At 36.0% G+C, this 13,749-nt stretch overlaps 1 protein-coding gene across 1 annotated transcript in view; it reads left to right on the plus strand.

Moving 5' to 3' along the window:
- ADAM18 (ADAM metallopeptidase domain 18) overlaps positions 1-13,749 on the plus strand; it is a 125,489-nt gene that overhangs the window by 66,926 nt on the left and 44,814 nt on the right. Inside the window, exon 12 of the mRNA XM_004382137.1 lies at positions 5,302-5,485. Within this exon, the coding sequence (XP_004382194.1) occupies positions 5,302-5,485 (184 nt within the window). The remainder of the gene's footprint in view (positions 1-5,301; positions 5,486-13,749) is intronic.

A 13,749-nucleotide genomic window follows, 5' to 3' on the forward strand; every position in this document is an offset into this window, starting at 1 on the left:
TAACTGCCTAACTGTTGATATGAATGGATAAACAAATTATGGTACATACACACAATGGAATGCTGTGCAACAATAAAGAACAATGACAAATCCGCCAAACATCTCACAACATGGATGAAGCTGGAGGGCATTATCCTGAGTGAAATAAGCCAATCACGAAAGAACAAATACTGTATGAGACCATTATTATAAAAACTCAAGAAAAGGTTTACACACAGAAAGAAACAATCTTTGATGGTTACGAGGGAGGTAAGGGGTGGGAAGGGGAAATCACTAACTAGATAGTAGACTAGTGTTAGCTTTGGTGAAGGAAAAGACGATACACAATATAGAGGATGTCAGCACAACTTGACCAAGGCAAAGGAAGTCACCTAGAGGAACATAAGGGGAAAAAAAAAAAAGGCAATCACAGTAAATACTACAGCATACACAACCCTACAACAGCAGTAAAATCATAATAATTTACAAGCAGATACATATGCTGAATAGGGGAAGGAGGTCTTAAAGGAATATACCCATGTACGTATATTCACATATACATATAATAGAGCACAAAAGGCGTACAGTCATAGAAGCTTCCTAGACACACTCAAACAACATGAGGTACCCAGTTACTGGGGCTGAGGGCTGGGTACCATGGTCTCAGGGGACATCTAGATCAGTTGACATAGCATAGTTCATAAAGCAAATGTTCTACATCCTACTTTGATGAGTAACATCTGGGGTCTTAAAAGCTTGCAAGTGGCCATCTAAGATACATCTATCGGACCCATCTCATCCAGAGCAAAGGAGAAGGAAGAAAAGCAAAATACAGGGAAAATGTTAGTCCGAAGGACTAATGGACCATATTAACCACAGCCTCCACCAGCCTGAGCCCAGAAGAACTAGATGGTGTCTGGCGACCACCACCAACCGCTCTGACAGGGATCACAGGGAGCCGGGACAGAACGGGAGAAAAATGTAGAATAAAGTTCAAATTCACAAAAAGGACCAGACTTACTGGTCTGACAGAGACTGGAGGAACCCCTAACTATGGCCCCCTGCCAGCCTTCTAATGCAGAACTGAAGCTACTACTGAAGTTCACCTTTCAGCCAGAGATTAGACAGGCCTATAAAACGAAAAATAACACTTGTGAGGAATGCACTTCTTAGATCAATCAAGCATTTGAGACCTAATGGGCAATACCTTCCTGAAAGCAAAGTCAAGAAGGCAGGAAGGGGCAGGAAAACTGGATAAATGGAAACAGGGAAACAAGGGTGAAAGGGAGAGAGTGCTGACATACTGTAGGGATTGCAAGCAATGTCACAAAACAATTTGTGTATAAATTTTTGAATGAGAAACTAATTTGTGCTGTAACTTTCACTTAAAGCACAATTTTACAAAAAAGCAAAATGCTCAAGGCAGATATTGTTTACTAGTTAAGCTGAACTGTTGTTTGGTTTTAAAAAGACCTCGGGATATTTTTGGTGTAAGGTTTAAAGGTTATCTCAGGGCAATAGTTTTGGGGGTTCATCAGGCCTCCATGGCTCTAGAAAGTCTGGATTTCATGAGAATTTGAAATTCTATTCTGCGTTTTCCCCCTTTTGATCAGAATTCTTCTACAGAATCTTTGAATGAAATGTTCAGTAATGGCAGCCGGGCACCATTCAGTTCCTCTGGTCTCATGGCGGAGAAGGCAGTTGTGCATAGAGACAATTAGCCACACATTCCATTTCCTTCTTCTGTTCCTGACTCTCTATCTTACTCTGATAGCTCATTTACTTTTATCACCGAATAATACTTCATTTTATTGATATACCAAAATTTTTTATCCATTCACCCTTTGAAGGACGTCTTGGTTGCTTTTGAGATTTGATATTATGAATAAAGCTTCTATAAATATTTGTGTAAAGAATTTTGTGTGTGTGTATGGACATAAGTTTTCAGTTCATTTGAGGAAATAACTAGTTGTGATTGCTGGATCATATGGTAAACCTATCTTTAGCTTCTAGATCTTCCAAATATTTTCTTAGATTTATATCTAAGTATTACATTTATTTTGGTGCTAATGTAGCTGGTGTTGTGTTTTAATTTCAAATTCCAATTGTTTATTGGTGGTATTTAGGAAAACAATTGACTTTTGTATACAAATCTTGTAACCCACAACCTTGCTATAATTGCAAGCATTTTTGTCACAATCATATCATCTGCAAACAAAGACAGTTTTATACTTTTCCTTCTCAATCTATATAACTTTTCTTATCATATTTAACTAGCTAGAACTTCTAGTACAATGATGAGTGAGAGAGGACTTCCTTGTCTTCTTCCCAGTCATTATGGAACACAACTAGTTTCCCACTATTAAGTATGATGCTGTCAAGTTGAGGATGTTCCCCTCTACCCCTACTTTGGTAAGAGCATTTTTCTTGAATGGGTGTTGGATTTTGTCAAATTCTTTCTCTACATCTATTGATATAATCATATGATTGTTCTTCTTTAGGCTGTTGATGTAATAAATTATGTTAATTGATCTTTGAATATTGAGCCAGCCTCACATACCTGAAATAAATCTGACTTGGTTGTAATACATAATTCTTTTTACGCATTCTTGGATTTTATTTTATAATATTTTGTTGAGGATTTTTGCATCTATGTTCATGAGAAATACTGGTCTGTAATTTTGCTTCCTAGTGATGTCATTGTCTGGCTTTGATGTTAAGGTAATGCTGACCTTATAGAATGAGTTAGGAGGTGCTTCCCTCTGCTTCTGTTTTCTGGAAGAGATTGTAGATAATTGATATTATTTCTTCTTTAAAGCCTTGGTAAAATTCACCAGTGCAACCATTTGATTCTAGTGCTTTCTGTTTCGGAAGGTTATTAAGTGTTGATTCAATTTCTTTAATTGATATAGATCTATTGACATTATCTATTTTTCCTTGTGTTGAGTTTCAGTAGATTGTTTCTTACAAGGAATTTATTCATTTTATCTAATTTAGCAAATTTGTGGACATAGAGTTGTTCATATTCCTTTATTATCCTTTTAATTCCATAAGATCAGTTTTGATGACCCCTCTTTCATTTCTGATATTGATGATTTGTGTCTTCTCTCTCTCTTTTGTTTCTTCATTACACCAGCTACAGCGTTATCATTTTATTGATTTTTTTCCAAAGAACCAACTTTTGTTTTTGATGATCTTCTCCATTAATTTTCTGTTTTCAGTTTCATTGATTTCTGATCTCTTTATTATTATTTGCTCTTCTTTTTGAGTTTCCTAAGGTAGAAGCTTAGATTATTGATTTTAGGTCTTTCTTCTTTTATAAACCATGCTACAAATGTACTTCTGTGGACTGTTTTAGTTTCTTCCCATGCTCATTTTCATTTAGTTCAAAATATTTTTTTTAATCTTTTTTGATACTTCTTCGATTTGTGTCATGTGTTATTTATAATTGTGTTGGTTAATCTTCAGATATTTTGAGATTTTAGCTATAATTCTGTTACTGATTTCTAGTTTAATTCTGTTGTGGTCCAAGAGCATACTTTGTATTATTTCTAGTCTTTTAAATTTAAAGTGTGTTTTATGGCCCAGACCTGTCTATCTTTTTTAAAACCAATTTTGCTTTAGCAGATATCAGTGCTCAAATTTTGCAGCTCTCTGTATGAGTGTGGACTGCAAAAGCAGAATAACTTTTATGCCTACTAAAGCAAAGCAGTTTAAAGTAATAGAGAAAATTTGCTCAAGTAACGTTATTTCTTGTGATATTCCTCCGTTTCCTTTTTTGTGCCATTACTAATTGCTGTGTCAGTGAAAACTAATGCATTCTCTTTGTTCTTAGACTCCCTCAACACTGAAACCTTAGCAGTTATACATTTCTTTCTAGAGGAGGCTCAGGAGACCACCCAGGACCTCTGTCACCTCAGATTTAGCTGTTTTGGTGTTACTATTTCAGACATGATTGTCTAGAGTGTCACTGTCTAATAGAAATAAAATGTGATCCACATATGTAGTTTAAAATTTTCTAGTAGCTGCATTAAAAAATTTAAAAAACAGATAAAATTAATTACAATCATTTATGTTGATAGTGTTTTTATTTAACCCAATATATCCCACAAATTTATTATTTTAACACATAATCAATTTAAAAATTATTAACTGGACATGTTATATACTTTTTTTTCCACGTGGATTGAATATGGGCTATAAAACAAAACAAAAACCAATTGCCGTCGAGTTGGTTCCAACTCACAGCGACCGTAAAGGACAGAGTAGAACTGCCCCATAGGGTTTCCAAGAAGCGCCTGGTGGATTCAAACTGCTGACCTTTTGGTTAGCAGCTATAGCTCTTAACCACTATGCCACCAGGGTTTCCAATATGGGCTATGGGAGAAAGAAGATAGTTCAGGATTGTATCAATTATTACCTTGAGCAACTAGAAAAATGTAGTTGTCAGCAACTGAGAACAGTGAAAAGATAAGACTAGAGTGAGAAGAGTAGTAATTCAATATTGCAGAAATGTCTATTAGACATATCTATTAGACATTCCACTGGAAATGTAGCTGTGGATATGAAAATAAAGGCTTTCATGGAGCTTATATTTTAGTACAAAATTTAGGTCATATAAAATACATTTTTTAGATATAAATTATTAATAAATAAATCTATTTTTAAATGATGCTGAAGTCTTATGTAGAAAAATAAATATGGAAAGTGGAAGGAGAATGTGGGATAGTGTTGTCAAGAAAGATCTCTCTAAGAGGTATCATTTGAGCAGACATCTGACTGAAATAAGGGAAGGAACATTTTGAATATTGGATATATGAGAAAACGGCATACTAGATAGAGAGAATAGGTGATAGTATATATATACTGTTATATATATTTATACTGTTATATATATATACTGTTATGTATATATAACAGTATACACACACACACACATATATATATATGTATACATGGTTGCTATGAGTGGAAATCGACTTGTCAGCAATGGGTTTGGTTTTTGGTTATTATATATATACTGTATGTTGTGTATGTATTATATATAAAATACCATTGCTTCCCTGGAGAAAACTATGTTTTCAACCCAATATTTTTTAGAGAATGTTAAAGATAAGCAATCCTAAAATTAAAATTTATTTAAATTTTACTTTATTTCTGCTAAGGGATGGAGCAAACTATTTCATTTTAACCATTCTTGCCATTCATTTAATTATGTATGGGGTCTCCATGACTTGTAATTGACTCAACAGCAACTGGTATTGTTTAGATATGATTTTATTAGACATGTTTATTTACCTGAGGAATATTATTTTATTTTAGGCATTCCAGTGGTATAAAGATTTTTAGCAACTGTAGCATGCATGACTATACACATTTGGTTTCAAAATTTGAGCCTAAATGTCTTCAGAACCTTTTACATTTGCAACCATTATATAAAAATCAACCAGTGTGTGGTAATGGGATTTTGGAACCTAATGAAGAATGTGACTGTGGCAGTGAGGAGGTAAGTAATAAAACTGAAATTTGAGCAGAGTCTTCATGTATCTGATAAACAGTTGTCATGGTATGTATAGAATAATATGTGCAGCTATGTTTTCAATATATAATTGAGATAAGAGAATGAAGATAAGATACCTCTTGAATTTAGAAGAAAATTAAGTCCTGAAGACTTGGTTTGTGCAAACTGTTCCCAATTATTTCAGGAGATAGATTTTCAATATATAGGCTAAATGAATTCTTTTTAATTCACAACTCAGCTCCTAACTCATAAGACCTTATTCTCTGTGTTCCGTATAAATTCCTCCTGAACACAGTTTAAATTTTCCTACGGTATGCAAGAATGTCAGAACATTGTAATTACCTTCTCTTAATCATTCTGAAACCTTTCTTCATATCTAAGTTTATCCATGACTAAAACTGGTTCTATGTGCTCATTTCTAAATATAGACATGCAGTCTAGTATAGTTACACTAAGGAGCCCTGGTGGCACAATGGTTAAAGCAGTTGGCTACTAACTGAAAGGTCGGTGGTTCAAACACACTAGCTTCTCCACGGGAGAAAGATGTGGCTGTCTGCTTCTGTAAACCCTATGGGACAATTCTACTCTGTCCTATAGGGTCACTATGAATCAGAATTGACTTGATGGCAATGGATTTGGCTTTTTTTTTGGTATAGTTACACTAACCAGATATACAATACACACTATTCCCAAACAGGTAGGACCATGTACTTTATTATAAATACCATTTTTTTGTGATATTTGGCAACATCTCTCTATGTAAATAAAATAGCTTCTTTATGATTACTTCCTACTGTTACATGAATTTCTTATTCCCCTATAGAAATAGCTGTCACTACATAGTCACACATTATTAAATCCTTAAAAATTCTCTTTATCATTCTCCATTCCTCAAAGTAAAACATGTGTGTATGAGTATGTATGTATCTGTATATAAGTACATAGATTTTATTATCTTAAGTTTTTCAATACTATCTCAGTTTTGATAAGTGGTACTATGCTCATCCTGCATTCTCCTACTCACAAATATACAGTCATTTATCTGCAAAGAATAATGGTTAATTTTAATAAAGACAAGAGTAAAGCAACACAATCTGGGGCTCAGTTTGCACATTCTGAGTTTCCAGAGCTAAAGGCTTTAGGCTGATTGACACTTGCAGCAGATGTATTCAGTGCCCTGCCAGCATGTCCTCAGCCTTCGCTATTTCTGCAAAGTGTTTTTACTGCAAATACCAGAGACTTTTTGCTGGACTGCTTCCTCTGGCCTCAGTAACATGCTTAGTCTAAAAGAAGGTGGGCTCAATTGTGCTTGGGTTGGAAACGAATGAGCAGCCCCCAGTTCATTATAATAGCTAGTTGGTAGAGATATGCCCCAGATTCATTGTCCCTTGTGAGGAAATTCTCTGAGGCTTGCTCTATATCAGAGATCTGCAGACCATAGCCAGTGGGCCAAACCCAGCTGGGTGAGATGTTTACAAATGAAGTTTTATTGGCATGCAACCATGCCATTTGTTTGAATATTGCCTACGACTACTTTTATGCTACAACGGCAGAGTTGAATAGTTGAAACAGAAACTATGTGACATGTAAGACCTAAAACCAACTCACTAACCCACCTGTATTGAATTGCTTCTCTATCCTAATTTCCACTTTCCCATGCCAGTGATTTATGTGGTAGATAGAATGGACCTCGTAAGATGTCCACACCCTAATCCCTGGAACTTTGAATATGGTATGTCACAGGCCAAAGAGTACTTTTCAGATTATTAAGAATATGGATCTTAAAACAGGGGTTATTCAGGTAGTCCCAATCTAATCCTATGAACTCTAAAAAACCAAAGAACTTTCTGGGCTGATGTCAGAGAGATGAGGCAGAAGGTGAGTCAGAAAGACTCAAAGTGTGAGCGAGACTCAAGCTGCCGTTGGTGGTGAGGGACACACAGAAAGCATGAGGAAGAATTCTGGTAGCTTCTAGGAGAAAAGACCAGCCCCTGGCTGACAGGCAGGAAAGAAACCAGAACTCCCAATCCTTCAACCACAATGAAATGACTTTGGCCAACAACCTGTAAAAGCCTTGAACAGATTTTTTTCCAGAATCTCCACTAAGAAACACAGCCTTGCCAACCTGAACATGACCCTGACCTTGTTAAGTCCCTAAACAGAGGACCTGGCCTAGTCTGCTTACCTGGACTTGTGATCAACAGAAACTGGAATATAATAAATCTGTATTGTTTTAAGCTGCTAAATTTGTGGTAATTTGTGCAGTGTCAATAAGAAACTATAGCACCTTCCAACTGAATTATTTTTACTCAAATTCTTGTTTCAGAGTCTGCTTCTGGGGAAATTCAAACCACAATAGTTGGTATCAAGGAAGTAGACACTCAGGATAGGATTCTGGCAGTGGAGCTCTTGCTGGCCAGATGGTAAAATGTTCTTAGTGCTGGGGTTGGGACTTTTGAACAGATGAATGTTAGAAAGTTGAATCTCCCGATTGCTCAGAACATCTGTGCTGTGAAGTGACTGCTACGCTTATATAGAATAGAGCAGCCTCATATTGCCTAGAGACTACAGTGACTTTACTTGAGATGGATGCTTCACAAGACAGTGCTTGTTCTTCTCGAGGTCTGCCCCAGCCTTTCCTAATTGGTTCTAGACTACTAATTAATGTCAAGTCTAAGCATAGTCCATCTGAGAAAGTACTGTCTATGCTACTGGAATAAAATAATTATTTTTAAAAATCTGTAGGATTTAGGTAATATATATTGCAAGAACATGAAGAACATGCCAGGGGTGGATTTTAAGGATGCTGGCCCTAAGGCAGTAAAATATAAGCCTGGCTAACAAAACAAACAAAAATCCTTTTGCCATTGAGTCAGTTCTGACTCATGGCAACCCCATGAGTATCAGAGTATAATTGCTTCGTAGGGCTTTCTTGGCTGTAATCTTTACGGAAGCAGATCACCACGGCCTTCTTCCACAGCACCGCTGTTTGGATTTGAACCATCAACTTTTAGGTTAGTAGTTAGCACAAACCACTTGCGCCACCCCGGGGCATAAATCTGGTAGAGTTTGTTAATAGGAAGATAATTTCTGGTGAATCAGGACTTAACATCTCAGCAAGATAGCTTGGGTCAGTCCAGATGTGCTGCTGGATGGATCCTTGAAGACTGGAAACAATCTGGTCTAGCGTAAATGAGATGGAAATGAAAAAACTGCCTTGTTAGAGTAACAAGGACGGGGTCAAAGTTCAGGGAAGTGGCATGTTATAATAGAATGTACGACTAGAGAATCTAGCATCTGATTGATTGAGTGGCCCAGAGGACATTCCCTTCACTAAATCAATCAGGGATTGCACTAGTGAGGAGGTCCTAGCATTGTTGGGGAGCTCAGTGGTAGCTTTCTTCTATAGCCTAGGGTTGATGGTTGGAGGTGTTCTTATAAAGCTGGAATCCCTGATGTCAGTAGAGACCTTGGATTCCAGAATAGAAAGAAGAGGTCAAAGGACAGCACTCAACCATAACAGTCAAGGTGGGTGTAATTAGCATAATGGGAAGTGGGTTAGAGATGGCATCTAGGGTCCTTAACTTACATGAATATGTCTAAGAGAGTGATGGCTAAAATACATCTATCTGGGTAATCGATGATACTGCTTGACATACATAACTAAAAATTAAGGAAATAAGCAGAGAACTGGTGCCAGCTGCTACAAATAAAAAATCACATTCCCTTGCCCTGGTGGTGCAGTGGTTAAAGTGTTCGGCTGCTAACCGAAAAGTCAGCAGTTCGAACCCACCAGCAGCTCCAGGGGAGAAAGATGTGGCAGTCTGCTTCTGTAAAGATTTATAGCCTTGGAAATTAAATTTAATTATTTCAATGTGTATATGAAACATTTATCGAAACCACAATATGTTGATACATCCCAACAAATATAAAAAGACTTAGGTCATACAAAATTTACTCTGTTATTCCCATGGATTTAATTTATATATCAAAGAAAGATAATCATAAAAATTTCAAATTAAGTAAATTTCTACCAAATAAAGTAGGGTAAAGAAAGAAACCAAAATATAAATTCAGAAACACTTTGATAATAAGTATTTTTTAAGTGATAATAAAAATACAATGTATCAAATATTGTTGGATGCAGCTACAACAGTGCTTACAGAGATATTTAAACTCTGGCTATAGTAGGAAAAAGGGAAGATTTTATAATTAACTACATAATTCAAATATCATCATCAGATTTTTGTATTAATGCTACTTTAACCTCTAAAAATGAGAGGGAACATAATTGATTCTATAATCTTCCATATCATAATGATTAAAATCAGAATCTCAAATTAAAGCCAAAGAAGATAGAAAGAAGGACATAAAAAAGAGCAAACATAGATGAAACAGAAAGAAGACACATTATGAAGAAAAATCCACAAAGCCAAATATTGGTTCTTTAAGAAAAAAATAGTAAAACTGATAAGCCCCCAGTAACACTTATGAAGGAAAAATAAAGAAAACAACTCAAATGTCAACAATTACAGTAATAAAAGATGGTGTATTATTATAGCTCCTACACATATTTAAAAATGGTAAGATGATATTACAAACAACACCGTCCCAGTAAATCTAACAACCTAGATAAAATGGTCAAATTCATTGAAATAAAGTTTACAGAAACTAATACAAATAGACATAGAAAAATAAGAATATTCTTATTAAGGAAATTGTATCTATAATTTAAAAGTTTTAATCAAGAAAAAGTCCATGAAAGATGGGCATACTGGTGCATTAAATAAAGTAAGAAATTATACTGATTTACACTTACTGGCCTGACAGAGACTGGAGAAACCCTGAGAGTATGGCCCATGGAGACCCTTTTAGCTCAGTAATGAAGTCACTCCCGAGGTTCACCATCCAGCCAAAGATTAGACAGCCCCATAAAACAAAATGAGACTAATGGGACACAAGAGTCCAGGGGCAAGGGCTGGAAGGCAGGAGAGGACAGGAAAGCTGGTAATAGGGAACCCAAGTTTGAGAAGGGACAGTGCTGACGTGTTGTGGGGTTGTTAACCATTGTCATAAAACAATATGTGTACTAACTGTTTAATGAGAAAGTATTTGTTCTGTAAACCTTCATCTAAAGTACAATAAAATATGTATATATACCCACAAGTTACAGTGAAAAAAATAAAAATACATTTCAATGCTAATTATACTGATTTTATACAAATTCTTCTAGAGTATAAAAAATAGGTAACATGTCCCATCTCATTTTTAGAGGCTAAAGTAGCATTGATACAAGACTCTGATGCTATATCAAGGACAGATCTATATATAGTCATATCTCTTATGGACACAAAATCCTCAGTAAAATATTAATAAATTCAGCATCATTACATATCTCTCTCAAATGGAGTTTATTTAAGAATGTTAACAAAATATATGATCATCTCAATGGATAGATAATAAACTTCCATTAGACAAGAAATGAAAGGCAACTTCCTGTATCTACAAAAGGGTATCAATAAAATTTTACAATTAACATCGTGCATGATGGTCTTGCTCTTTGAGGTCAAGAATGAGACAGTGATGTCCCCTATCATCTTTTCCAATTAGTGTTGAATGTGATAAACTAGCCAGTGAAATAAAGTATGAAAAATAAAATGCATAACTACTGGAAAGGAAATTTAGCTTTCATTCATAATCATTTGACTGTACATTAAAAACCCAAAAGAATCTAGAAATAAATTATTCAAATTTATAAGTAAATTTAACGAGGTCACTGGTTACAGTCACACAAACCAAAGGATTTCTATAAACCACCAACAATTGATTAAAAATAACACCATCTACAATAACAACAAGAAACATAAAATACTTAGTAATATATCTAATAAAATGTGTTAAGATCTCTTATTTGTCTAGTGCTGCTATAACAGAAATACCACAAGTGGATGGCTTTAACAAACTCATTTATTTTCTCCCAGTTAAGAGGCTAGAAGTCCGAAATCAGTGGGCTGGCTCTAGGGGAAGTCTTTCCTCTCTGTCAGCTCAGGGGGAAGGTGTTTGTCTCTTCAGCTTCCATTTCTTGGCTCCTTGGTGATCTTCATATGGCATGGCATCTATCTATCTTCCCCTACCTCTGCTCCTTTTATATTTCACAACAGATTGACTCAAGACATACTCTACACTAATGCTGTCTCATTAACATAGCAAAGAAAATCCATTCCCGAATGGGATTATAACAGATACAGATTCGGGTTTACGACATATATTGCTGGGGGACATAATGTAATCCATAACAACCTCTAAATTGAAAACCGATGCACTGCTGATGATATTAAAGAAGTACTTATTAAATGCAAGGATATGCTGTATTTTAAGATTGGAAGACTCAGTATTGCTGAGTTATCATTTCTCCCCAAATTCATCATGCTGCAATGCAATCCCAATCCATACCCTAGCAAGATTGTATGTGTGTGTGTGTGTGTTTGTGTGTGCGTATGTGTCTGTGTGGAAACAAGCTAATTTTAACATGCAATCAGTATACACTGATAATTACTGGTGATTGGAATGCAAAAACTGGAAACAAAGAAGGATTCGTAGTTGGAAAATGTGGCCTTGGTGTTAGAAACGATGCTGGAGATCACATGACAGAAATTTGAAAGACCAACGACTTCTTCATTGCAAATACCTTTTTTCACCAACATAAATGGTGACTATACACATGGACCTCGCCAGATGGAATACACAGGAATCAAATCAACTACATCTTTGGAAAGAGACTGTGGAAGATCTCAATATCATCAGTCAGAACAACGCCCGGGGCTGACTGCGTAACAGACTGTCAATTGCTCATATGCAAGTTCAAGTTGAAACTGCAGAAAGTCAGAATAAGTCCACGAGAGCCAAAGTATGGCCTTGAGTATACCCCACCTGAATTTAGAGACTATCTCAAGAATACATTCGACACGTTGTACACTAATGATTGAAGACCAGATGAGTTGTGGAATGACATCAAGGATATCATCCATGAAGAAAGCAAGAGGTCATTAAAAAGACCAGACAGAAAGAAAAGGCCAAAACGGATGTCAAAAGAGACTGAAAATTGCTCTTGAAAGTAGAGTAGCTAAAGTGAATGGAAGAAATGCTGAAATAAAAGAGCTGAACAGAAGATTTCAAAGGGTGGCTCTAGAAGATAAAGTATTATAATGACATGTGCAGAGACCTAGAGATAGAAAACCAAAAGGGAAGAACATGCTTGGCATTTCTCAAGCTGAAAGAACCGAAGAAAAAATTCAAGCCTCGAGTTGCAATATTGAAGGATTCTAAGGGAAAAATATTAAATGACACAGGAAGCATCAAAAGAAGATGGAAGAAATACACAGAGTCACTATACCAAAAAGAATTTGTTGATGTTGAACCATTTCAGGAGGTAGCATATGATCACGAATCAATGCTACTGAAGGAAGCAGTCCAAGTTGCACTGAAGGCACTGGCAAAAAACAAGGCTCCAGGAATTGACAAAATACCAGTTGAGATGTTTCAACAAATGGATGCAACGCTGAAGTGCTCACTCTTCTATGCCAAGAAATTTGAAAGACAGCTACCTGTCCAACCGACTGGCAGAGATTCATATTTATGCTGATTCCCAAGAAAGGTGATCCAAACAAATGTGGAAATTATCAAACAATATCATTAATATCACACGCAAGTAAAATTTTGCGGAAGATCATTCAAAAGCGGCTGCAGCAGTATATCAACAGGGAACTGCCAGAAATTCAAGCCGGATTCAGAAGAGGACATGGAACAAGGGATATCATTGCTGATGTCCGATGGATCCTGGCTGAAAGCAGAGAATACCAGAAAGATATTTACCTGTGTTTTATTGACTATGCAAAGGAATTTGACAAGAGGCAGTCGTTGGAACAGAACAAGGGGGTACTGCATGGTTTAAAGTCAGAAAAGGTGTGTGTCAGGGTTGTATCCTTTAACCATACCTATTCAGTCTGAATGCTGAGCAAATAATCTGAGCAGATGGACTATATGAAGAAGAATGCAACATCAGGCTTGGAGGAAGACTCATTAATAACTTGTGTTATGCAGATGACACAACTTTGCTTACTGAAAGTGAAGAGGACTTGAAGCACTTACTGATGAGGAAGATCCAAGACTACAGCCTTCAGTATGGATTACACCTCAACATAAAGAAAACAAAAATCCTCACAACTGGACCAATAAGCAACATCATGATA

The sequence above is a fragment of the Trichechus manatus genome, unplaced genomic scaffold (genome assembly GCF_000243295.1).
Source record: "Trichechus manatus latirostris isolate Lorelei unplaced genomic scaffold, TriManLat1.0 scaffold00090, whole genome shotgun sequence".
Lineage (NCBI taxonomy): Eukaryota > Metazoa > Chordata > Mammalia > Sirenia > Trichechidae > Trichechus > Trichechus manatus.